Below are 23143 nucleotides of genomic sequence, written 5' to 3'. Positions count from 1 at the left end.
GCTGAACCACCAGCCTGTTTGCTCAGGGCAGGGACTGTGCTGATGTCCTGTCTGCAGTCAGCCTCTGTGTAGTGCAGCGCTCAGCTGGATGGTGGCTATGAAGAAATGATATGTAGAGAGGATGAATGAGACTGTGTCATCAAACAGATACAGATTTTGATCTCATCCCATCCAGCGAGGGATTCAGTTGCACAGCTGGCTGGCAAACCTCACAGGAAATTTGTTGCAATAGTATTTCAGCCATTTTTGCACCAAATTTAAGGCGTGCATGAAGTGATGCTTTGTACCTCTCGTGGTACAAAATGGAAATGAATTATCACTAATTGAGATTTGAAATGGCTTTGCTTTTTGACAGTTTTGTATGGTACTAAGAAAAATACTTGTCTAGGAGGCATTCTGCATATATTGGAATGGAAGGCTTTCCATGTCCCTCATGCAGACTGCTGCTTAGTTAGAGCTGGCAGAATACCCTTCCTCTCCTTCTGTGGCATGGAAATGCAGAGGGGTAGCTGACTCCAGCATTTAACGAGCATCTAGTCAAATACTGTATGTCCAGTTTAATAGCTTATGAACCTTCTTTATAACTATATAATACAATGAAGGATTTAACATCATTGTATTGTAACAGTACAGAGAGAGATAAAACAGTAAAAGCCAAGAAAACCTTAAAGTTCTACCAAATCTTCACTATCATTTAACACTGCAACACTAGAAAGGAGAAATACAGAACGTCTTTAGGAGAGAGAATTACTGTATGTTCTCTTACTGTATGTTTTCTGTCTAATGTAAGTTCTACAAGCCTGTGTTACCTGTGAAATGAAATGTGTTTTTCAGCTGCAGTTACAGCTGACTGAAGCACTGTGAAGTGCTCTATGTACGTATTCAGATGAACAGTTTCCAATAAATCAAATAAAAAATAATTTACAGATTGATCATTATTCTGTTCTAAGACCAGGACAGATAGAAATTTATTTCAGTAATATATCTCAACTTCAGAATGAAAGGAGAAAAAGCATTAAGCACATCTGACATAGCATGAAACCTTAGGGAGCGTGGTATGGGACCAGGCTTGCTTAATGGCAGTAGAAGTTCTCTGCCAAGAATTCTATAGTCACAGAAGAGCTTTACCTGTACTGTATAAATAAATGCATTTCATAACTGAGATGAAAATGAATATCCATGTATGGGAATATTAATCTGTAGAATGTCATCTTTGTCTTGAAGGAGCTCTGAAACAGTCTGTAATCTATCTTTGAGAAAGGAAGGAAGCTTTAATTTTGGAAATATTTTGTACTTGAGAGAGTTACTCCTTTTTGCTTCTTTTCATGGCAGAGACACTTTGAAGAAGGGAGCTCAAAAAGCCTGTTAGGTTGGGAGCTCTGCATTTGCTTATTTAGAGCACTTTCAAGTAACACTCAAGTTTTTAGGCATGATAACTTTTTCAGCCACAAGAACCTTGTCTGGGTAGTCATAAAAGGGCTTCTGTTAATCTTACTTATGTATGAAGTAGAGAATATGATTGTGTTGGGTCATTTATTGTTCTGAGAAACACCTGGCAGGAGTCGAGCTATACAGTACAGGGCAAACCAAAGCTTTACCCCTTAAAAAGCATCTGGAGGCACACAGATCCTTACCAGAGAGCTTATTCATGTCTTCTGCTTAGAAGCCAAACCTAAGCCTGAACTTCCTAGCAGCCACATAGAATCATAGGTCACTTCAGATGATAAAGAACTGACCAGTTTCTAACAGTCTCCCCTTCTCCAAATAGGTAATTGCTGCATTAACCTGCTTCTCCCTCTTCTCCCAATTATCAGGCTTCCTGCTTTAATGTTCCCTTACATTTATTTTCTTGTAATCTTCATGTTCACACACAATGCTTGACTCCCAGAGTTACTGGAAGGGAACAGGGAGGTGGGTGTAGAGGAGTCAGAGATGTGCAATATTTAAAAGCCTGCAGTTGGAATGTCACTTCTGGCTAATCAGTGATGTCAGCCACGAGTTTAAACAGTGTAAAATTTACTTGAGTGATCCTATTGCCAAAACACATTAAAATCTGGGATTATATTTATATTCTGTGTAAGAATAGACTGAAATAAATTATGTGGGTGCCACAAGAGTGCATTAAAATAAAAGAGCTGATTGTAAATCTAGGGATTACCTGAAGGGAGTTTGAGGGAGAACCTATTGAGAGCTATTTAGAAACTGGTTCCTTTTAAAATGAAGGCATCATGCATTGTAAAGTAACTTGCATTAATTATATTTCTGCTTCAATTTTAGGCTGTTAATTTGCCTTTCTAAGAAAAATATTTCTAACTATAGTGCCTCATCTCTTTCTAAGGCCACTCTAGGGTGGAGGCTTGAATTAACTGTGTTACTGCAAGTTGAAATGTGAGATAATTACCAGGAGATCTGGGAGAAGTGATTTTAAGGGTACAGGTCTTTGTTGTACCAGAGTTCAGGTCAAAGATGATGATAATATTTGATATGCTGGATGACATGTAAAAGGTGATAGTTGGGGGGTTTAACAAATTGTGATTTCCAGGGGAGTGAAGAACAGGGATAACTGTTCATTAAAACTGTGAAACCATTCCAGGTGTCTGTCAGTCATCTAAGACTGCTGTAAACCTCAGTTATAGCTGAGATCTCCTCGTAAGTGTGGAAGATCCAGGATGCTACAAGGCTGTACTTTTCTGGAATGGCTGGAGAGGCAAGACAGGCTATTCTAGAGCATCCGTAGTACTAATAGATGAATAGATTTGAGTACCTGAATCTCTTCATCGTATGCTATTTCAGCAGTAGGATAAATATCTGCTAGGAAAATATATAGCTTCCCCCTCTCACCCCCCATTAGAGCTGTTATGATCAGCAGGATCACAATTTAGTGTGTATATCTTTTAATCATGAGTTATGGCAATACTGCCAAGTTGAGTTTGGTGTAGAATTTACATTTGGCAAATGTGAAGTGTTATGTGACCTAAGCTGCTAAAAATGTATGTAGAAACACAAAAATCTCATGACTATTTAATTTATTATTATTTCTTCCTGGAACTCAAGGGGAATATGAAGCTTTTTAATTGTAGAAATGTGGTGGTTTCAGTAGAATAGATAAAAGCTGGTTTAAATTATTTAATGTGTCTTCTTTAAATGGAATAGTATAATAAATTCTGATAAAATCTACTTTCTAGTTCTTCATCAACATGGAATTTTGAAAATATATTTAGCAGTTGGTATTTAAAAAAAAAGGGAAAAAGAAAAAAGCCTTTTGATGAACTTAAATCCTTCAAAATTCTGCAAATGGCAATCTGGAGTTAAAAGATGAAATCATATTTAACAAAACTAAAACTCTAAAATTGTAACAGTTACAGCAAATCTCCACTGGAATTTGAAAAGACAATTTTTCCAAAGCTTTTCTGTGTAATGTGTGCATCTTTGCCTTTTCCTTATTTGCTCCCTTTCAACTTTTCCTGTTACTGACTTGGGTTTATCTTTTCTCCCTTTAGAGAGTTTTGAGGTGACAGTCACCAAAGAAGGTGATAAAGGGTTCTTTCTATGCCTTTTATGAATATTAACCTACTAACTTTGGTTATGAAATGGGGAATCAGCACTTAAACAGAAGATCCTGTCATGCTCTTTTGTCCCATTTATTCTCCCAGTTTTTTTCTATTTTAAAATATATTGATAAAATCTGTATGTAACCAAACCCTTGGTTAGAAATATCTGTAAATCAGACATCCATTTGAACCACCATTATTGTACACTGTATGGACACTGAAGAAGTTGTTTTGGGGCAAATTAGTGTTTTCTGATAGCTTACTTCTGTGGGACATCTTTTCTTCATATGCTTTGTAAAGTAATATTTAATTGCTGAAGCATTATAACACCTTCCCTGCAGTGTACTTCAGTAGCTTAAAATCTGAAATGAAATACCTTTTATTGAATACGTGTAGCCATGTTTACAGCAGGAGTGCATCCTTGGTACTATGGTACCACTGCAGCTAGAATAGCAAAACAGTGGTTTATGTTGGTGTAAGAAAATCACCTTCAAAACACAAGTTACACAGGTAAAAACAAAGTATAGGTGATCAAAGTGTTTGCTGAGTGCCTTTTGTCAGCACAGCTAGGTGTGCTAGGCTCACTCCCCATAATGGGCTCACAGATGGACCTAGTGGTGCCAGCAAGAAGTCTTGTAGTGTCATCTTAGGTTTAGATGTGGTTTAAAATGATGTATTTGGTACTTCCCTTGCAAGTTTGTTAGGATGGAGAGTCTGAATAGAAGGGAAAGCCTACTAAATGTGAGAGCTTCCTTGACTAACAGATTTCGTCTGTGTTAGTAGATAGCTGTTGAAATGGATGCCTGAGAAGTTGGTATTTCTACCTTTCTCATTCAGTAGTTTATTTTGATTCCCTAATTTTAGCCAGGTACATTGCACAGGAAGACTTTGTTCTTTGATCTGTTGACAGAATTTCTGTAATTATGGTGCTGAACCTGTACTTGAAGCTTTTTCATCCCTTGACTTGTAACTGTGCATTTTAACCTTTTGCTCTGGTCAAAATGAACAAGCTGCCCAGCTATTCCCAGTAGCTTGGCATAGAAGATATTACCAGTGGCCTTGGCTGTATGCTCACATAAGATCTCTTACCCTAGAGCTATATCAAGTACTCCTGTGAAATGCCTGTCTACATTTCTCTTTTTCTCTTTTGTATTCCTGCATGAATGGATGCAAAGTAAACCAGTTGCTTGGAAGGCAGACGTATGCTTCTTTTTACTAAAGTTCCCAGAAATCACCCATCTTAAAGCACAATGCTCTTGCTTTGTCCACAGACCCTCACAAACCCTTGGCTGCAAAATATTTGGTCATTTATTTAAAAAACAAACAAAACAGAGGAATAATTTTGACCAGTTCTAACCTCTCTTACTTTGAATCTGTAGGTGAGATTTGTGGATTTAAAATTCACGGGCAAAATGTTCCCTTTGAAGCAGTGGTAGTGGATAAATCCACTGGGGAGGGAATAATACGCTCTAAAGAAAAGCTTGACTGTGAGCTACAGAAGGACTACACATTCACCATACAGGCCTATGACTGTGGCAAGGGACCAGATGGAGCAAATGCAAAGAAATCCCACAAGTAAGTAAATCTGTGGTGGGCTGAGGGGAAGTTTGGTTTCAAGCAGTCTCCTGCTCATGGTGATTTATGGTCTGTGTATTTAGAGCAAATGTAAACCAAGTGTTACTACTGGAAGACTTTAATATAATGGTGATATAAATAGCAGCAAAATGAGCGTGAGCTGTTTTGACACCTCTTTAGCTGTATTCTCAATGATCATACAGAATGGTTAGGGTTGGACCATAAAGTTCATCTGGTTCCTGATAACTGCTTTATCTTTTGATGTCTCTGAATTTGCATTAGAAAATAGCGTGGGGATAGAAGCAGGAAAACTGCCAATATAGTTCGAATCCATCTAGAACTGATATAAAGAATTTGCATGGGATTCTAAGCCTGGACGTTGTTCCAGAATTCAGTTTCTAAAGCCAAAAACTGGTTCAGGAGGTCAATCTATATTAAACTTGCCAAAATGGAAACAAAAACATGTTGCTGTCATTTCCAGACAGCCTCGCGGAAAAAAGCCAGATCAATAGCGTAAGTTTCATCTCTGCCTAGATTAAAGAATGAGAACAAAGCAATCTTCAGCTAGTCTTTATCTAAAGAAGAAACCACAATGTAAAATGCTCTTTAGAAAATCCACTTGACAATAACTGTTTTAACACCCTGGTGTAAACATCTGCAGAGCATGTGGAAGATTACCATCTGTGTGAAGCAAAGAAGGGCATAAATAAGATGAGGAATAGACAGCAGCAGTCATCTTGGCGACAAATACGACCTTGTTACTCTATAGCTGTGTGCTTCAAATGGCAGAAAGTTATCTCCTTAAGAATTACACTTATGGAAAACTCTATGTGATATTCAGTTTGACTTTTGTAGAAAGATTTCAAAGAGACAAATGGCAACAAATGTTTTGTTGGGTTGGCTGGAACTGTATGATTTGGTTTGTACAGTTCCTTCTCTGCGCTGTGGAACTTAGCTGTGTTTTTCTGCCTGTGCTGGTTGAGATACAAACTTCTGATAAGTCTAGTAAAAATTATGGTTATCCAAATTCATGGCTGTGTAATGAAGCAGTGCAGATCTGGCAGCATGCTCTGCAACTCTTCTTTACCCACATCAGGAATGATGGGTTTCCAAGACCTGCACCTACAAATCACTCTGGAAATTTCCCTGGCTCAGGGCTGTCTGTGTTTTTTTTGTGGCTCTTAATCGTCTTGGGGTTCATAGGATGCCAGACTGGTTTGGGTTGGAAGGGACCTTAAAGCTCATCTAGTTCCAACCCCCTGCTACGGACGGGCAGGGTCACCTTCCACTAGAGCAGGTTGCTCCAAGCCCCATCCAACCTGGCCTTAAAAGTTTAGCTTGAATTTAGCTTTTAAAGTCAGGACTATAGAGCTGTTTAGTACAGAAGGCCATTTTGTTGTGGCATTTATTGAGCACATAGGATAAAATAAGTCCTGAAAGACTTTTGCTTTAATGGAAGGGTTGTAGTGATTGAATTCTTTATTAGTTTACATTCCATCATTCACCTTTTTTTCTTGGCCATTGGCAGAAACTGCATTATTTTCCTATTCTATATATACCAGCAATCAGTGACAAGTGTGAAATGATGTAATTCAAGCTGCAGTGTGTTTAGGATAATCTATCTTGGCTATATGATGTGTTAAAGTGTTTCTTCCACTTCTGTGATTCTTCCATTTAAATTTCATTCCTGCATCCAAGAAAAAAGCCAGTTTTCACTGACTTATACAGCTCAGTACTTCATTGGCCAAAGCAAGCTGATCAAATGCACTTGACTGCACTCTTATTCTAAGACCAGTCTTAACTGTCATTCTTGTTCACATGAAATAAAAATTAGGTGTTTATATCAAGTACTCTGACAGCAGGAAAGAACTAGAAAGATTGTGCTGTTTTAACAGAAATAAAAGCTTGTTTTGTCACAGCTGTATTTTGTTGTATTTCTGTAAAATGGTGGCAATTTAATGGTTGCAATACAAAGATTTGAATTTCATTTGCAAATAAACAACAGTAGTAAGCAATAACCTGGAACTACACTGAATTACATAGCAACACACTGGGAAAACATCCACAGCTTTTCTCAGGGTGGTCGAGACTGGTAGTTTTATTAGTCATTGATCACTTTGTTCTGGGAACTGAAATTCTGAAGGATAGCTTCATCTGTACAAGAGGGAGCTGTTCGGTCAGATTCCCTGCATTAATAGGAATTTGCAGTATATAGGAACTAACCTTTCTGTTTTATTTCCAGAGCAACAGTACATATTCAGGTGAACGATGTTAATGAGTATGCTCCTGTGTTCAAAGAGAAGTCCTACAAGGCAACAGTTATTGAAGGGAAGAGGTACGACAACATCCTCAAAGTGGAAGCAGTGGACGCAGACTGCTCACCTCAGTTCAGCCAGATTTGCAGTTATGAAATTGTAACTCCAGATGTACCTTTTGCTATTGACAAAGACGGTAAGAAAACCGTGTGAAATGAAGTGGGAATTACTATAATCTGCCACCCTAAGAACAGGACTTCAAACAATTCAGCTTAAAACTGCAGCAGCCCTGGTTTAACCCTTTCCTACAACATAGTTAAATGGAGGTGTTCACTTCAGCAGTTTTATAATGAAAAGTGGGATGTCTTTCAGTGCCAATAACATGTGCTGTCTGCTGATGTCAGGAGCAGATGGTGTGTTGTATGTGTGTTATTTCTTGTAAAATGCTTTTCAAAATACAGGAATTCTGGTAGCTGTATGATGTTTTAAGCCAGCTTCTAGTCGGCTTTTTTCCCCAGCCCTGTAGTTTTCTATTCTGTATTAGGGTAGCTTTAAAAAATGGGATTCCATGTGTGCTTCTCACATTTGAGATGCTCATATATGGCTCTGGAGATTATCATGGGTATTGATTTTTGAAGTGCAGTGATTTGTTTAGGTCGTTCCTTTCCACAGGTGATCTGTGGACCTTTCAAGATCTATAGAACTACTTCTGGGTATTCAAGCAAGCTGATTAAGCAAACCAGTTTTTAGTGGGTTTTAGTTTGAGTTTTTTGGGAATCCAGTGGATAATTTTGGGGAATTGCCAATGGGTAATTGTCATTGGCACATGTCAAACAATTTATGTATCGGTTACCACCTCTGAACAGTTTTGTTTTGAGTAATATGCTGTTAAGAGTCTGATAAGTGTCTTTCTGCTGTTCTGTGTATGTGTGCTCATCTCTGGATTTATGTAATTTTTAAGGATCTGGGCCTGATGCCAGGCATTGAAAAGTCAAATAGTGAAGAGCTAATTCACTCCAGGTGTGTCTGTTAAAGTCTTGGTACCTGTATAAAATACAGAGGTGGTACCTGGGTGTATTTAATGTGGCAATGACCCTGAGAAATGACTAGAAATTGATGTCTGATTATTGCTCTTTCTTTTTTTTCCCTTGTGTCAGGTTATATAAAAAACACAGAAAAGTTAAACTATGGTAAAGAACATCAGTATAAACTGACAGTGACAGCATATGACTGTGGGAAGAAGAGAGCTGCTGAGGATGTGTTGGTTAAAATTAGCATTAAGCCTACATGCAAGCCTGGCTGGCAAGGTTAGTTACATCTTCTCCCTGTCTGCTTTTAGCATTTGCTGGTACCTTCAGCTAAACATGAGAGACTGTTAATACTGTTTCTTTGTATAAATATACAGGCTGGAGCAAAAGAATAGAATATGAGCCTGGTACTGGTGCATTAGCTCTCTTCCCTGGTATGCATTTGGAGACATGTGATGAGCCAGTAACCTCAATTCAAGCAACGGTTGAACTAGAAACTAACCATATTGGTAAAGGCTGTGACAGAGACACCTACTCTGAGAAATCCATTCACAGACTCTGTGGTAAGAATGCTTTTGTTCAGATGAAGTCATCTCTCTGGCTTATTAGTTTTTCTTGTACTATTATTTTCGACCGCAAATCAGTTGAGTATATATGGTCTTCATTGGCACGTAGTTTCCTCCAAATTTTTTTCCTAGCAGGCAATAAAAAGCATGAAATTGGCTGGAGGTAACAAAGTAATCTCAAATGCAGTAAAGAATCACTTTCTTCTGCCTCTCCACTAGCTTATATAGACTAGTAATTTCCCTCACTTGAGATTCGTGTTCAAGAGCTGAAATAATTTTATATGTAAGGAAGGGTTTAGCCATTAAAACCTCTGTGTTTTTCTGGGGCTTGATGATGGAATCATAGAAGGGTTTGGATTGGAAGGGACCTTAAAGATCATCTAGTTCCAGCCCCCCTGCCACAGGCAAGGACAATGACGGATGTGAAGGATGCAGTTAAGAAATACATGGTGAAAAAGTGGATGGAAAACCAGGAAAGTGCTTTGGGAAGAACAGTTTACTTGGATCAGTTACATTTATACTGTGCTTGTTCTGGGAATAAAGGGCACCTTGGTATCACATACGCTGCAGTTAAAGATCTTATGAAAAGTTTATGAATCCTTTGTAGCCAGTATGGAAGAATTGAGATAAGATGAATTATCACTGATGATTTGTGTCTTCAACTCCAGTTGAAGTTAGATGAAAGTATGAATATGATGTAACTCTAGAGACCCAGGCTATTCCCTAATGAGATCACTGTGACAGTAATGATTTTAAGCTTGAAAAAACAGCAATCTGAGTACCTGCTGGGTATCATTGCTCCTGACTGTGATATTATTGGGCAGTTATCTGGGAGGTGATGCTTATGCAGCCCTCTTCAACTGGATGGATATTAGTCTTACTCTAGTGTACTGTTAAGAGAAAGGCGTCACGTTCGTGGGCCTGAGGGACAAGTGGTATTCATGTAATGGTTCTTGAGATAGAGGCAAAATAAGGTTCTACAGCTGCAGAGATAGTAAGCAAAACAATTCCAATGAGATTAGTTGTCTGCCCAGAAGTTAAATTTATAGAAGTCATTGTGACTGTTACATGTTTCTGATTAATGCCACATTATTTAAAAGGAGAATTGCTTGATAGATGATGGTAGTGCATAATCCTGATGGTGCTGAACAATTAGTGCTCAGAAAAACAGTTTGGCTTGAAACTAGCAGTGATCATTTTAGTTTCTACCTTTTTTCATTTGAGTGTTTTTATTGTAGGTGCTGCTTCTGGCACAGCTGAGCTTCTCCCACCTCCAAGCAGTGCTGCTAACTGGACAATAGGGCTTCCTACAGATAATGGTCATGACAGTGACCAAGTCTTTGAATTCAATGGCACACAAGCTGTGAAGATTCCAGATGGTGTTGTCACAGTCAATCTAAAAGAGCCCTTCATGATTTCAGTATGGATGAGGCATGGGCCTGGAACCAAAGAGAAAGAGACAATTCTGTGTAATTCAGACAAGACAGGTTTGTCAATACTTCAACCATAAACAGTCTCATTGTTGGGTTGGGTTTATGTGCTGTGGCAGCATCTGTGAGATCCTTAATATTTTTTCTCTAGGTTAGGTTTTTCTTGGAAGTGAATTGGATTGTGAAAGTCACTCTTTCTTGTGCTTATCTGTAGGCATGACTTTAGATTGTCTAGCTTCAGATTAGGCAGACTTGTTTTTCTAATTCTATTTCAGTTTACATCATGCATTTCTTTTGCTCTGGTAGATGACTTATCCTCACAGCGCAGTCTTGGTTTTGCATCTCCAAAGATAGCCTTTTTCTTGATGCTGCCTAAAATCATTAAAATACATATTTCAGGTTTAGTGACAGCATTTGTTGCTGTATCTTTTTTCCAAAGAGGAGATAATTTCTCTCTCTCCAGTGATGAAATTTTTGTTCACCCTGTGCATAATCTCAGTCTCTGTGAATGCTGCAGACACAATCATTTTGGAGATGCTATTAGTAAGAAGCAAATCTGATAACCCTGTTTCCATAGCTGCTGTCTAATGGGGGTAAAAGAATTCTTGGTTTTGTTAGCTGGAGCAGTGGATTTGTTCAGTGTATTAGAAAGATAATTCATGTCAAATGCTGCTGGGTTTTTCAAAGGAAACTACATTGAATAGATTTTAAATTTTATCTGAAAATAAGAAATATTTAACAGTATTTTTAATATCCTAAAAACATTTATTTGACCAGGAGAAAAGTGACTAACATGCAGAATTAGGTACAGATATTCTCCTCTTCTTCCCTGCCTTCACCTATTGTTTTTAACTAAAACGCATACCTTTGAATTCATGGAAGTGAATGAACTGGAGAAAAAAGGCAAATTTAAATACAGCTTTTCCTGTTTCAAGTACACGGGAAGCAGACCTTCAAAACAAGCTTTCCTTTTCTATTCCTTGCTTTGACCTTACCATATAATTTTGGCAACAGAGTTTCTGGTACTGCAAATATCATTTGCCTTCATTTCAATGGTATCTGATGCAATATTGAAAGACTGGAACTAGATTTGTTAGAGGGAAGCAATTTTGACGGTGCTGCACTGAACAGCACAGTCGGATTTAATGCTGTCAGGCTGGAAGATCGACATGATGTTGGTATTTTTTTCATTCCCTCCTTTCTTGCCTCCTTCATGCCATGGAATGGATGGTGTAGCTAGAATGTTTCTTTTCCCTTTTCCTACCCATTTCTCTAGTATTTCACCTTTGTATTTATTTAAAATGATCAATCCTTCAGAGCTACAACTGCATAGTTTTCTCTTAGGAAAGCATGTCTACCTGTCACCATGTGTACATGTTCCAAAACAGTAACTAGATGTGATAGAAGCTACTCACTTGTAACAAAAATGCTCCTTGTTTGCAAACAGAGCTATTTCTCTTTCTCTCCTGCTGACAGGCTCATCTGTGACATGTCTATTTATTGTACAGTGCATTACTCATGGGTTTGTCAAAGATGTTTGCCCTAACTACCATTACAAATGTTTTGTGTTCCTTTTAAAATGTCTGATTTACTTCTGCATTTGCTTCCTCCTATCAGTTACTTGGGAATTTATGTATGAAATTGCAGAACAGGTGAATTTTGTGAAGTTCTTAAGGTTTACAGAAAAGAATAATGCTTAATTCAAACTCTCATGCAGATATGAACCGGCACCACTACACGCTCTATGTGCACAACTGCCGACTTGTTTTCCTCTTCCGCCAAGATCCTTCGGAGGGAAAAACATACAAACCTGCTGAATTTCACTGGAAGCTGAATCAGGTAAGTTTGGAAGGACACTTGGTAGGATGTTAGAATGTAGTGAAAGCCATTGGAAACTAAACTCCCTGATAGTATAAGTATTAACAAATGCTTTTAGCAACTCCAGACTCCTGAAGTCATGTTTTATAGAATCCAACAATAGTTACTTTATTGGTGATCAAGCGTCAGAGAGAGATCCAGTTTCACCTTTTCATCTTGAATATAAAATACTACTTCAGTGGTTTTATTAAACCCAGTGAAACTCATGAATTGAAGTACAAGTCATTGTCCTGAAAAGTAGGAAAATGTGGATTTATATGTGAAAATACAATGTCAGTCTTTTAGCTGTGACGTCAGTTATCTTCACTAAACACAGTATAAGGTAGTGCACATGGGAGAGCAGGAAGTATTCCAGATTTTAGCATTAAAATAGCATAACAGAAAAACTTACCTTCTTAAACCTTTTACACACTGAAATAAAATTGGTGACTCTTTACACATTATGGGCAGCAGCTACAAATCAGGCTTCTTAGTTAGGTTTTACTCCACAAAAAGAGTTAATAGGCCTCTGAGAGATGCAGGTACTTTCTGCTTCCTGTTCAGAGAGAGGAGTTGTCTATTTGTATTCTTTCAGTCATACATACGTAATTATTTTTGATGTAAATGTGAAGGCTGTGATAACTAATCTTGATTTTGGTCCTGTTAAGAGCTGCAGAACTTAGTTCTAGGAATTCATTATGATCATGAAGACTGAGACAGAAGGAACTGTGCTTTTCTAGCCCTCTGGAGCTGCGTGATAAAACACTGTGTATCTGTAAATTGATAAAGGTGGTTGTAATTGCTTTAGGTTACTGTTACAGGTCGGTTTTGCCAGTTACCTAAGTAATGAGTTACTTTCTAACATATTTAAGGCTATCCTATTTTCTGTGCAGGGCAGCGTTTACTGTTTCAATGGTAAAATGCCCATAGTCCTTATGGGAAGATTGTTACCAAAACTCATCAGCTCTCACAACAATTCTGTTGTGCAAAGCGCTTTTCTCTTCAAAATAGTCACATTTTTCTCTAAACAGTCCCTCTCAGCCCATACAGGCCCTTTGTCAAGTGTAGTGGTATTATGACTATTTCAGAAGGTGCTTGCCTATAGATACATGTTTTTAAATTGAAATATGCTGGTATTAGCTATTATAAAAATTAATGGAGCAGAACTACACACAGCTTCCAACATTGGCAGTAGAAGAAAAGAGTTTATAGACCTTTGGCAGCTGAGACTAAGTATGTCTGTGTAGGCTTATAGGTCATTGGTGTATATACAAAATGAGTATCAGATCAGTTACTCGACTGTGATTAAGAAACAGAATTAAAGTTGAATTTTTAAATCTGGCTTCACTCAGGTGTGTGACAAGGAATGGCATCATTATGTTGTCAGTGTGGAATTTCCAGTGGTAACTCTCTATGTGGATGGGGTTTCCTATGATCCTTTCCCGGTGACTGAAGATTACCCACTTCATCCTTCAAAGATAGAGACGCAGCTCGTAGTTGGAGCGTGTTGGCAAGGTAACTATTCACAATTGTCAGTACTTTTAACTTCTTACAAATGAAATCTTTGTGGTCGGCCTGGGAGTACCTGTTTTGTCTTCTGCAGATTATTTTTGCTTCTAGTTATTATCACATATTTCCTCTTTTAGTCAGTTTTACCATGAGTGTTTTCTTGCTTGTTGGCCACAGATGCGTGTGAAATACGAAGTTATTCACCAGGCACATCCCATCAAAGTGATTTTTGTGGTAACCATGGGAATAGAGATGGCTTATTTTTAATAACAGTTGTAAAAGGGCATCATAAGACTTCAGATTACTAAGCAGAACACTTAATTTCAAGTAGGCTGAAAAGCATACAGTAGAAAGTGTTCTCATAAATGGAGGCATGACCCACAGACAATTCAGCTGAGCAACACAGTGATGCTGTCTCTTGGATATTTTGCCATTTCTGCTTATAAAAATAAACATAGAAAGCATCTGCTTTATTGTATGCAGACTATGGCTTAAAACACAATATTCTACAAATTGTAGAGTGCTGATTCATGTGCTCTTGTACTTGTGAAACCTACTCTTCAAAGCTTGAGAAAAAGGAGAAGAATGCATCTGAGCTTGGATGCTGATTATCAGAGATCTTTGTAACAAAGGTCTTGTTTCACAGTCCTGAACTGAAATGTTTGCTTGCTGATTAAATTACACCCTAGCTGGTATAAAGCTGATCTTTCTGGTCAGAGATAAAACAGTGTTAAATCATTCATGTTTTATTGTAGTTCAGAATATAGGCTGTAGTTGCAGTCTGCAGTAGTGCATAGAAGTAGCTTGTGAATGAATGAGAAATGGAAAGCTTTGAGTATTTTAATCTAATTAAGAGTCTTCTGTCTTATAATGTCTGTTTTCTCTTTGAGTTTTAAGCCTTTGAAGTGTGAATGAAGGTTAAATTATCAAAAATATCATCACCATCAAATTTACTACTTTGTGGCAAGTTTTAATGTTATCTCAGTGCTAAATTCATTCTGTTGTCCCTTCCTTTGGGTCAGTTATTTTCCCTATCATTCATCTCATTTTGTTTGTGACTTTCCAGCTACCCCTTCTAATTCAAAGGGAACCTATAGTAGCTGGTTTTCAAGAAACTGGAGCTTGGAATGTCTGTTCCACCTAAGTGTATGGATTGTCTAATGGCTTCCACATATGTTCTGCATCCTAATAAAAGCATATACATTTAGTTTAAAAATTGTGCTTTCATATTGGCACAATTATATGATTCTTTAATTTCTTATGACATGAATTTTATTTTTAATGAGAGCAAACTGAAGTAGGAGCATTAAAAATCTGTAATACAAGAACTTGAGTCTGATTTTTAGGAGATTAGAACACAGAGGGGTGAGGAAAAGGATGCCAAAGTAGTGAAGTTACTGCTTAAGGCCATCCTCTTTGTCTTACCAAGATCTGAAAATCAATCAGGCTGCTCTGAGTTACAAACACAGCTCACCTCTAAGGAGAGAGAGATTTTGTGCTTTTGAAAAAGTTCTTTTGACATTTCTTTTAAAAGATTAAAAGCTGTTTTTCACTTTCAGTGTTTCTCCCCCGAGACACTTCCATCAGATAAATTGACTGCTTAATACAGATAATACTATTATGATAAAAATTCTGTGTTGGTAATGGCTGGTTTTGATCAGCATTTAATACCTTGTGGTGATTTGCTGATGTAGGCTGGATCTCAACTTAAATTCCCCTTTAGTAGTTAGGAGAAGAGAAAATCAATTGAGCTACTGGATAGGTCTGTATCTCATCACTAATAGTGGTTTGTGTGAGAAGCGTTCTCCAGTGGGACTGGTTTTACTGCAGCTTGTGTATGGGGCTCTTCAGGTTGTCTTATCATGAATGTTGTATTCTCGTAATGACATAGTAATGCTTCTTCCCTGCATTGCAGCTATTCATGTTGCAAACAACTTGAAATCCTTGAGTAGCTGGGTTGAGTATGAGCAGACTTTGGGGGGGAAAGTGCTGCTTTGTATTTTCTGTCGTAAGAGAGTTTGCCGAATTGTAACTGTTTGGACCTTTCCCTATTGTCCTATTCTTTGTCTTGCTTTTCTACAGAATATACAGGAAATGAAAATGACAATGAAACTGTGCCTGAGACCTCTGCAGGTTGCTGGAGTTTTTTCCCTACTGTTTTGTTTCATTTTTAAGCCAAGACATTGCTTCATCTCACACGCAGCATGAAATGCAGGCATTGCATTCGGGCCATTGACCTTCACATAATCCTCTCCTAGGCTTGTTTCTTCATTGTGCTTCTATTTCCAGAGCTTCATCAGCTGATTTTTTTTGCTTTCTTTTTATTCTTTTGGTGGTTTTGGTTGTTGTTTTGGTTGCACACAAATGCACATCCATGTACAAATCTGCAACCATTGTGATTGCAGTGAAGTGGTGTAAAAATTGGTGGTTGTAAAATAGCAGCTATAATGTCTTTCAGCCAGTTTTGTTAAAACATAACTGCTCATCCTATGTAGAGATATATACGTAGGTATGTGTGTGATCATAGAATTATTCAGTAGGTTGGGAAAAACCTCTGGAAGTCAGGTAACTGCTCCCCACTCAAAGATTGATTTCATATTTAGATCAGATTGCTCGTATATAACTCATAGACAGACCTGGAATTTACAGTGGATACTCACTTGATCAGAAGTTGATATAAAGTTCTAATTACAGTGAATGGGCATAAAATCTTTGGCTCCCAGGTATTTCAGGTAGGCTACAGAACTGTATTTTCTTAGGAAGTTTTACTGATAGTTCAGTGGATTTTGTGCCTTGAGTTGAGACACTTAAAATCAGAGTGTGTTTCTTAAAGTGTGTTCAAGATACGTACTCTTTCTGTAAAGTTGAATGGTCTAGTTGGGAAGAGGTTTCTAGCTGTGCATCACGTTGTAATTTGGCAAGGACGCAACAGAATCCAGAGGGTAGAAGCTGGAGCTCTGTAAATCTAAACTGGAAAATAGATGATTTGTAACAGGACAGTTCACTACTGAGACCAGTATCGAGTTATGGCAGGGATCTTCTGTCACTTAGAATCTTCAAAACAAGCCAAGACATCTTTCTGAAACTCTGGTAGCTTAGTAAGTGATGACCTTGAAATCCAAATTTCTGGGTGGTGGTTCTGTGGCCCCCATTATTCGGCAAGACGGACTTGGTGACCATCGGAATGTCATCTTCAGAAAGTCTAAGCAATGAGGAACTTACTGGGTTGCAGTTCATCAGACTTCAGTATCTAAAAGGGAGTTACCTGAGCTTGAACTGCTTGCTTGAGTCCATGCAGAGAAGGTGGCACCTTTAAAGGGGAGCAGTTAATTCTTAGACACCCTTTTGAGAATGAGCTGAATCACTTTGTGAAGTTTCTTTCTATCCTTTGTAAAGAGAGTTTGTGATGATCCGTTTAGATTTAGGTAACATCTAGAGGAATGATGTTGGCGTTTTCTATCCTGATGGGTATTGCCCTTTTTGTAGGGAACCAACTAGTGGGAGGTGTTACCTCAATATGAAGATTCAGGTTTCATAGTTCATCTCATTGGTTCTGTCTGTGCTTTCTGAAGAACACCACCTCGCTGTATGGGCGATGCCATTTGAAATGTTTGTTACAGACATATTAGCCTGAGTTTCACAGTTCGAGATGGCCCCACGTGTTTTGAAGGCCATATGCATGGGGAACTGTTGAATTCTTTCTTTATGCTTGAACATAATCACAAGGTTAACACCCAGTATGGATGTTAAAAACTAACCTGCATGTGTATAATACTTCTGTGGTACCAGACGGCGTATTTGCTGTTCTACAGAAGAAAAGGCTGTAAGAATCAAAGCACGTAAGGATTTTTCCTTCCTCCCTCTATGAAGGTGGTGAACTCCGCATGGCTCAGTTTTTCCGAGGCAATCTGGCAGGTCTGATGATCCGTTCTGGTAAACTGGAGAACAAGAAGGTCATAGATTGCCTCTACACTTGCAAGGAGGGGCTGGATTTGCAGATGGCTGATGGCATTGGCAAAGGCGTGAAGGTAAAATTGCATGTGAATAAAGAGGAGTGTGTACGTTGCTTTGCTGATAATAGTTGAAGGTTTTTGCTGACAGAGCTAGTAGGGGCGTCCCAAATAAAACAAACTAATCCATTGTGACATTCTGCATTAAAATGACATGGAAACGAGGAAATCTGTCTTGTATAGACATGGTCTTAGTGGAGTTTAAGAATGAAAGTTACTGTATTGTCTTCAAGTCTTGTAAGCCTCTGTTTTAGCAGCTATACCAGTTTGACTAATAAAAGATATTCTTAAGTCTCATTCTACTAAGCTGCTTGTTATCTCGCATGCCTTTTTTTAGTAGCAGGGATATGTGAACACAGCTAAATTTCTCCTTTATATTAGCTGTCTCTCTTCCATATTACTAGAATCCATATTACTATGCTAAGTGCCTAGGTGTTTTTTCCTTAAAGAATGAACTACTAAATCTGTTCCACTGAAATAAGGAAGTGAATAGGGAAGGTGACTGTGTACTACAAGGCCTCGTGTTTGCAGGCTGAAGCAGTGCTGAGCTTCCAGTTTTAATTACAGCTCATGTTACTGTTGGGGCATTCTCTTACATTCTTTTTCTGTTATTTCAGATCCACATGAACCCAAGTCAGTCAACACTGACTGTGGAAGGGGATGACATTGACAGGGTTGACAAGGCCATGCAGCACATTTCCTATCTGAATTCCCGCCAGTTCCCAACACCTGGAATTCGGAGGCTTAAAATCACCAGTGTTGTCAAGTATGTCCTAGTTCTGAAATAACGTGTCACTATACAGTGATACCAAAGCCTGAACAATGTTCATATATCTCAGTTGAGATAAATAAAGGAGTCTTGTTGTATGTAACTATCACACATTTGAATACAGCAAATGTTTTCTGCACCAGCATTTTGTTTTCTTCCTGAGAATGTAGTAAGGAGTGTGTAAGATAAGGAGGAACTTGCTGCAGTGGTATGCTGTGAGCATGTCTCCAGTATTACAGCCTTCATTAAAGGTGTTATGTGTGGCTGTCAGTCATAGCGTTAGAAAATGGGCCAAATGTTAACTGTAAGTAAAAACTAATTGAAAGATTGCTCCCTTGGTGCAGAATTCTTACTTTCCAACACAGTTGATGAATTTATCTCAGGCTCTTGGGTCAGAGACAGAGCTCTTCAAACATTCATAAAGCAATTACCCTGCGTAATTGTGCCTTCCTCTCCAATAGCCTCCTTGACTGTGCAAAACTGCTTCTGTATCTCACAGATGTTTCAACGAAGACGCCTGTGTCTCCATTCCTTCTGTGGAGGGATACGTAATGGTCTTGCAACCAGAGGAACCAAAAATCAGCCTTAGTGGCATCAACCATTTTGCCCGCTCTGCTTCAGAGTTTGAGAGTTCTGAGGGTGTTGCCCTCTTTCCTGAGCTTCGCATAATAAGCACCATTACACGGGAGGTGGAGCCAGAGGGAGATGGAGATGAAGATCCTACAGGTAACATCCTTTTCTGCTTAGGACTGTTCCCTAACCTCACCCCATTCAGCCATCATGTTGGGGGATCTTCTTGCAAAGAGGTGTGGGTTTCTCTTTTAATACAAAGTCTAGGAGGGGAAAAGAAGCTGTAGGTCTCATGAGAAGGTGTAGATGCTCTGCTCTGGGCTGACAAAAACCTGCCTGGAAATGGTAGTAACCCCAGGCCGTTACCTTCATGTGAATACCCTTGTTTGTATCTGGTATATATTGTAGAATGATTATTTCATGAATCCTTGCTCTCCTAACTTCAGGCCCACCTCTTACTATTTGCTCTGTCTTTTTCTCTGCATTTCAGTACAAGAGTCATTGGTATCTGAAGAGATCATGCATAACCTGGATACGTGTGAGGTGACAGTGCTAGGAGAGGAACTGAATCAGGAACAGGAAAGCCTGGAGATCGATATGACACGATTGCAGCAGAAGGGCATCGAGATGAGCAGTTCTAACCTGGGCATGATAATCACAGGTAGGGGTTGCTACTTCTGGTGGTCTTGTAGGAAGGGTTTGAAGACAGTGACAGCTAGAACTATGTGCTAGAGAGATGGTTTCTAACACCTTATTCCAGATACTTTGTGACCAGTTTCAAGCTCAGATGTGTGACAACTATTTTGTGGAAAGCTGTGATTCTAGAAAATGCATCATTCTAGAACCTCCTTTCTGTTCCCTCATGTCCCAAATTGCAGGTTACTTCTGGTCTGTAGAAATGAAGTGCACTTGGCCCCAGAAAATGCTTGTTCCTTGCACAAATAGTCCAGGGCTTAGCAGCATGCATTATTCCTTTCGAGTTTATATTCAGAATACACTAATGTTCTCAAAAGAAAGGCTCCCAAAATCCCTTCGAAGTCTCAGTAGGTCTAGGATTTTATCCCAAGATCAATCCACAGAATTTCAGTGGAGCCACATACGTGTGTGCCTCTGGTGTTACCTTTCTTCTACTAACTGGAAATCCGTCAGCCAAGAAAACTTACTTAAAGGGAGTAATATTGGTGGGGAGTATATGATGGTGGACTAGTCTTTTGCACAGTAATTGTTGTACTTGTTTATTTCTCTCCACAGGGGTTGATACGATGGCTAGTTATGAAGAAGTTTTGCACTTGGTACACTACAGAAACTGGCACACTGCTTCCCTCTTCGACAGGAAGTTCAAGTTAGTCTGTTCTGAGCTTAATGGTCGCTATGTCAGCAACGAGTTTAAAGTGGAGGTATGAAAGCTGTGATCACTGAGAAGTTTCAGAGTGTGGATGGCAGAGAGGAGGGAAGCGGTTGCCTCAGCTGATAGATAATTGATCAATTATTGACTTGGATCTTTTGTCCTGTATCTTACTTAGAAATGTGTTCTTAATCCCACATTTCAGCTTTAAATAGGGCTGCCTAAACAGGGGTTGGCTGGTATGGCTGATGGAAGTGTGAAGGTGGAAAGGTTGAATTGGAAAGACAGGATGTTAATTTAGCAAAGAACTAGGAAATAGAATAAACGTGGTGCTACCAGAAACTGTGTGGCCTCTATGTGTGACTTCTGGGATTCTGCAGATGAAATTGCTGGGCTATTTAGCTTGTTGGGATGTTTAGATTGCTAAAATTGCAACTTTGTCTGCAGTAAAGTACAGGCTAATTATTATATAGTGTGTCTATATCAAATATAGGGAAGTCCAGCAAAGATAACATAAAGGCTGGAATGTGAAGTGATTTATATGGAGAGGAACTGTCACGTATCTCTGCATCTTTCAGCTATGAGCTTGAATTTCTACCCTTTAAAGCTGACCAAAGGGGTGGCAGTGAAGTTAATAGTGTTTACCATTAGGTGGGTGGTTGTGGTGGGCTGGGGAGCCTCCTGTGTTGCAGAATAGGAATCTTTGTGTGAAGTAATGTGGGTTTGTTTCCTGAGGAAATTCTGTGAGCTCGAGTTGGGATCTAACAAACTGTTGAACTGCAAATGCTTTCCTTGTCCTGCAGCAAACGTGCTCTCTTCCTGTTGTGCAGCTGCTCAGGTACCCTGTATCACAGCGTTCCACTGCAGGAGGGTATATTTAGCTCTGCTTGTTTGGCAAGGAAATGTGCAATGTGCTGTGCATATGATGAGCTTGTGGTTGTTCCTAAAAGCCAGTGTGGGTTAAACTTGGAAGAATGGTTTTATTCTTCTTAACCCTTTGACTATAATAAGGATCTTTTTCTTTGCTGTTAGCTGAAGATAGACAGCAGAATGAGAAAAGATGTGAGAGAGGAAAATGTAATGAATGTGTTACAGATCTTTCTAGATGCTGTTACTTCAGGATTAAAATGGCTGGCTATCAAATTTGATTATAAGATGGCTTTATCTGCTTTAAGCTGAAGTACTGGGGTCTGTACACAAACTAAAACAGATTTGAGAGCTGTGAAACTGGAGGGGTTTGTGGCAAGGAATTGTAACTCGAGCTACTGGTGGGGATGGGTATCCCCTGAGACAAGCCATTGTTGTGTTGAAGGAGAATTGGATGCCTGCTCTGAGAAGTCAGATAAATAAATATCTCTTTCTTTCTCTCTCCAGAAGTGAACTGTTGCATTTCTGGAGCTTAATGTTTTCTTCCTGTTCCTAGGTGAACGTCATCCACACCGCTAACCCAGTTGAACACGCCAATCACATAGCTGCACAACCACAGTTTGTGCATCCGGTGCACCACACGTTTGTTGATCTCTCTGGTCACAACCTGGCTAATCCTCACCCGTTTTCAGGTAAGAAGTCTCGGTCTCTGCACTTCAGCTGTGGGTTGTTTGGTATTAAACTGTCACAGAGGCTTCTGGCTGCAGAGAGGTTCTTTTTCCCAGCATTTAAACCAGTGTGTTGCACTAATAATCTGAGCGGCTTCTCAGTCCTGTTCTGCTGCTGCCCAAGCAGGGAGGGGATTACTAGAGGTCTATGAAATCCTTTTTCTTCCTTGGAAAATGAGAGGTGTACTAGTCTTGAGGGGGCTGTAAGAGCTAGGTAAAAGGACTGTGAGGAACTGGGGCAGTATTTCTGCTGAGCAGCATGAGGGAAGACATGCAGATACTCTTGATGGTATCTGTCCTTTCTGGTTTAATTACATTAATTTGGCATGGGTTTGGGATATGAGAGGAAGAAAACCAGGCATTTTAGAGAGGAATCTCTGTGTGTATGATGGCATCTGCTTTCCATGTGTTGTCAGTCCTTCAGACTGATGTAATTATACTTAAGGAACTAAGTCTTAGTTCTTAGTCTCCAACTGCCTTTTTAAGTGGCCTCAGCCAAACTGCTTCTGTGTAGCTCCATCTGTTTGTGTAATGCCATTTCCCTCTTGCAGGAGCAGAGGACTAGTTACTAGCATTGTGTAAGTTACTTATCAACATCAGCTGAGCAACTCCTTTTATTTTCTTGTTGCAGTCGTTCCAAGTACAGCCACTGTTGTGATTGTGGTTTGTGTCAGCTTCCTGGTTTTCATGATTATCCTGGGGGTGTTCCGAATCCGAGCCGCACATCAGAGAACGATGCGTGACCAGGACACTGGAAAGGAGAATGAGATGGACTGGGATGACTCTGCTTTGACCATCACTGTGAACCCCATGGAGGTAACTCTGGTTTCTTGGCCTAACCTAACCTGACAAAAACCACTCTTTTCCAGCTGTAGTGGGTGTGATGGACACAGTGGAGCGAAACCAAGTGCTGAACACGCCGTAGAGACATGATCTGAGAGTTTTTAATGAAGTGACAAATGCCAGGAGCAGTTGTGTTTGGGATCTTGCAGGGGTTATAGCTTCATGATGCCTAGTTGGGTTTGCAGGCCAGTGTCCAACACTGGTGTTCATTGTGCTGCATTAACACACTCTGCTTTTTTC

The 23143-nt window shown here is 39.3% G+C and overlaps 1 protein-coding gene across 1 annotated transcript in view; it reads left to right on the top strand.

Moving 5' to 3' along the window:
- The window catches only part of CLSTN1 (calsyntenin 1), a gene marked incomplete at its 5' end in the record, with an annotated part of 29316 nt that overhangs the window by 3266 nt on the left and 2907 nt on the right, over nt 1–23143 (top strand). Inside the window, 16 exons of the mRNA XM_010012930.1 lie at nt 3501–3530; nt 4931–5126; nt 7369–7577; nt 8539–8688; nt 8787–8972; nt 10214–10462; nt 12123–12244; nt 13615–13777; nt 15854–15904; nt 17642–17799; nt 18399–18547; nt 19050–19276; nt 19611–19781; nt 20372–20517; nt 21889–22024; nt 22692–22876. Coding sequence (XP_010011232.1) covers nt 3501–3530; nt 4931–5126; nt 7369–7577; nt 8539–8688; nt 8787–8972; nt 10214–10462; nt 12123–12244; nt 13615–13777; nt 15854–15904; nt 17642–17799; nt 18399–18547; nt 19050–19276; nt 19611–19781; nt 20372–20517; nt 21889–22024; nt 22692–22876 — 2528 coding nt within the window. The remainder of the gene's footprint in view (nt 1–3500; nt 3531–4930; nt 5127–7368; nt 7578–8538; nt 8689–8786; nt 8973–10213; nt 10463–12122; nt 12245–13614; nt 13778–15853; nt 15905–17641; nt 17800–18398; nt 18548–19049; nt 19277–19610; nt 19782–20371; nt 20518–21888; nt 22025–22691; nt 22877–23143) is intronic.

This window comes from Nestor notabilis, unplaced genomic scaffold (genome assembly GCF_000696875.1).
Source record: "Nestor notabilis isolate BGI_N333 unplaced genomic scaffold, ASM69687v1 scaffold11614, whole genome shotgun sequence".
Taxonomy (NCBI): Eukaryota; Metazoa; Chordata; class Aves; order Psittaciformes; family Psittacidae; genus Nestor; species Nestor notabilis.
This window is presented reverse-complemented; position numbering and strand designations above follow the sequence as displayed.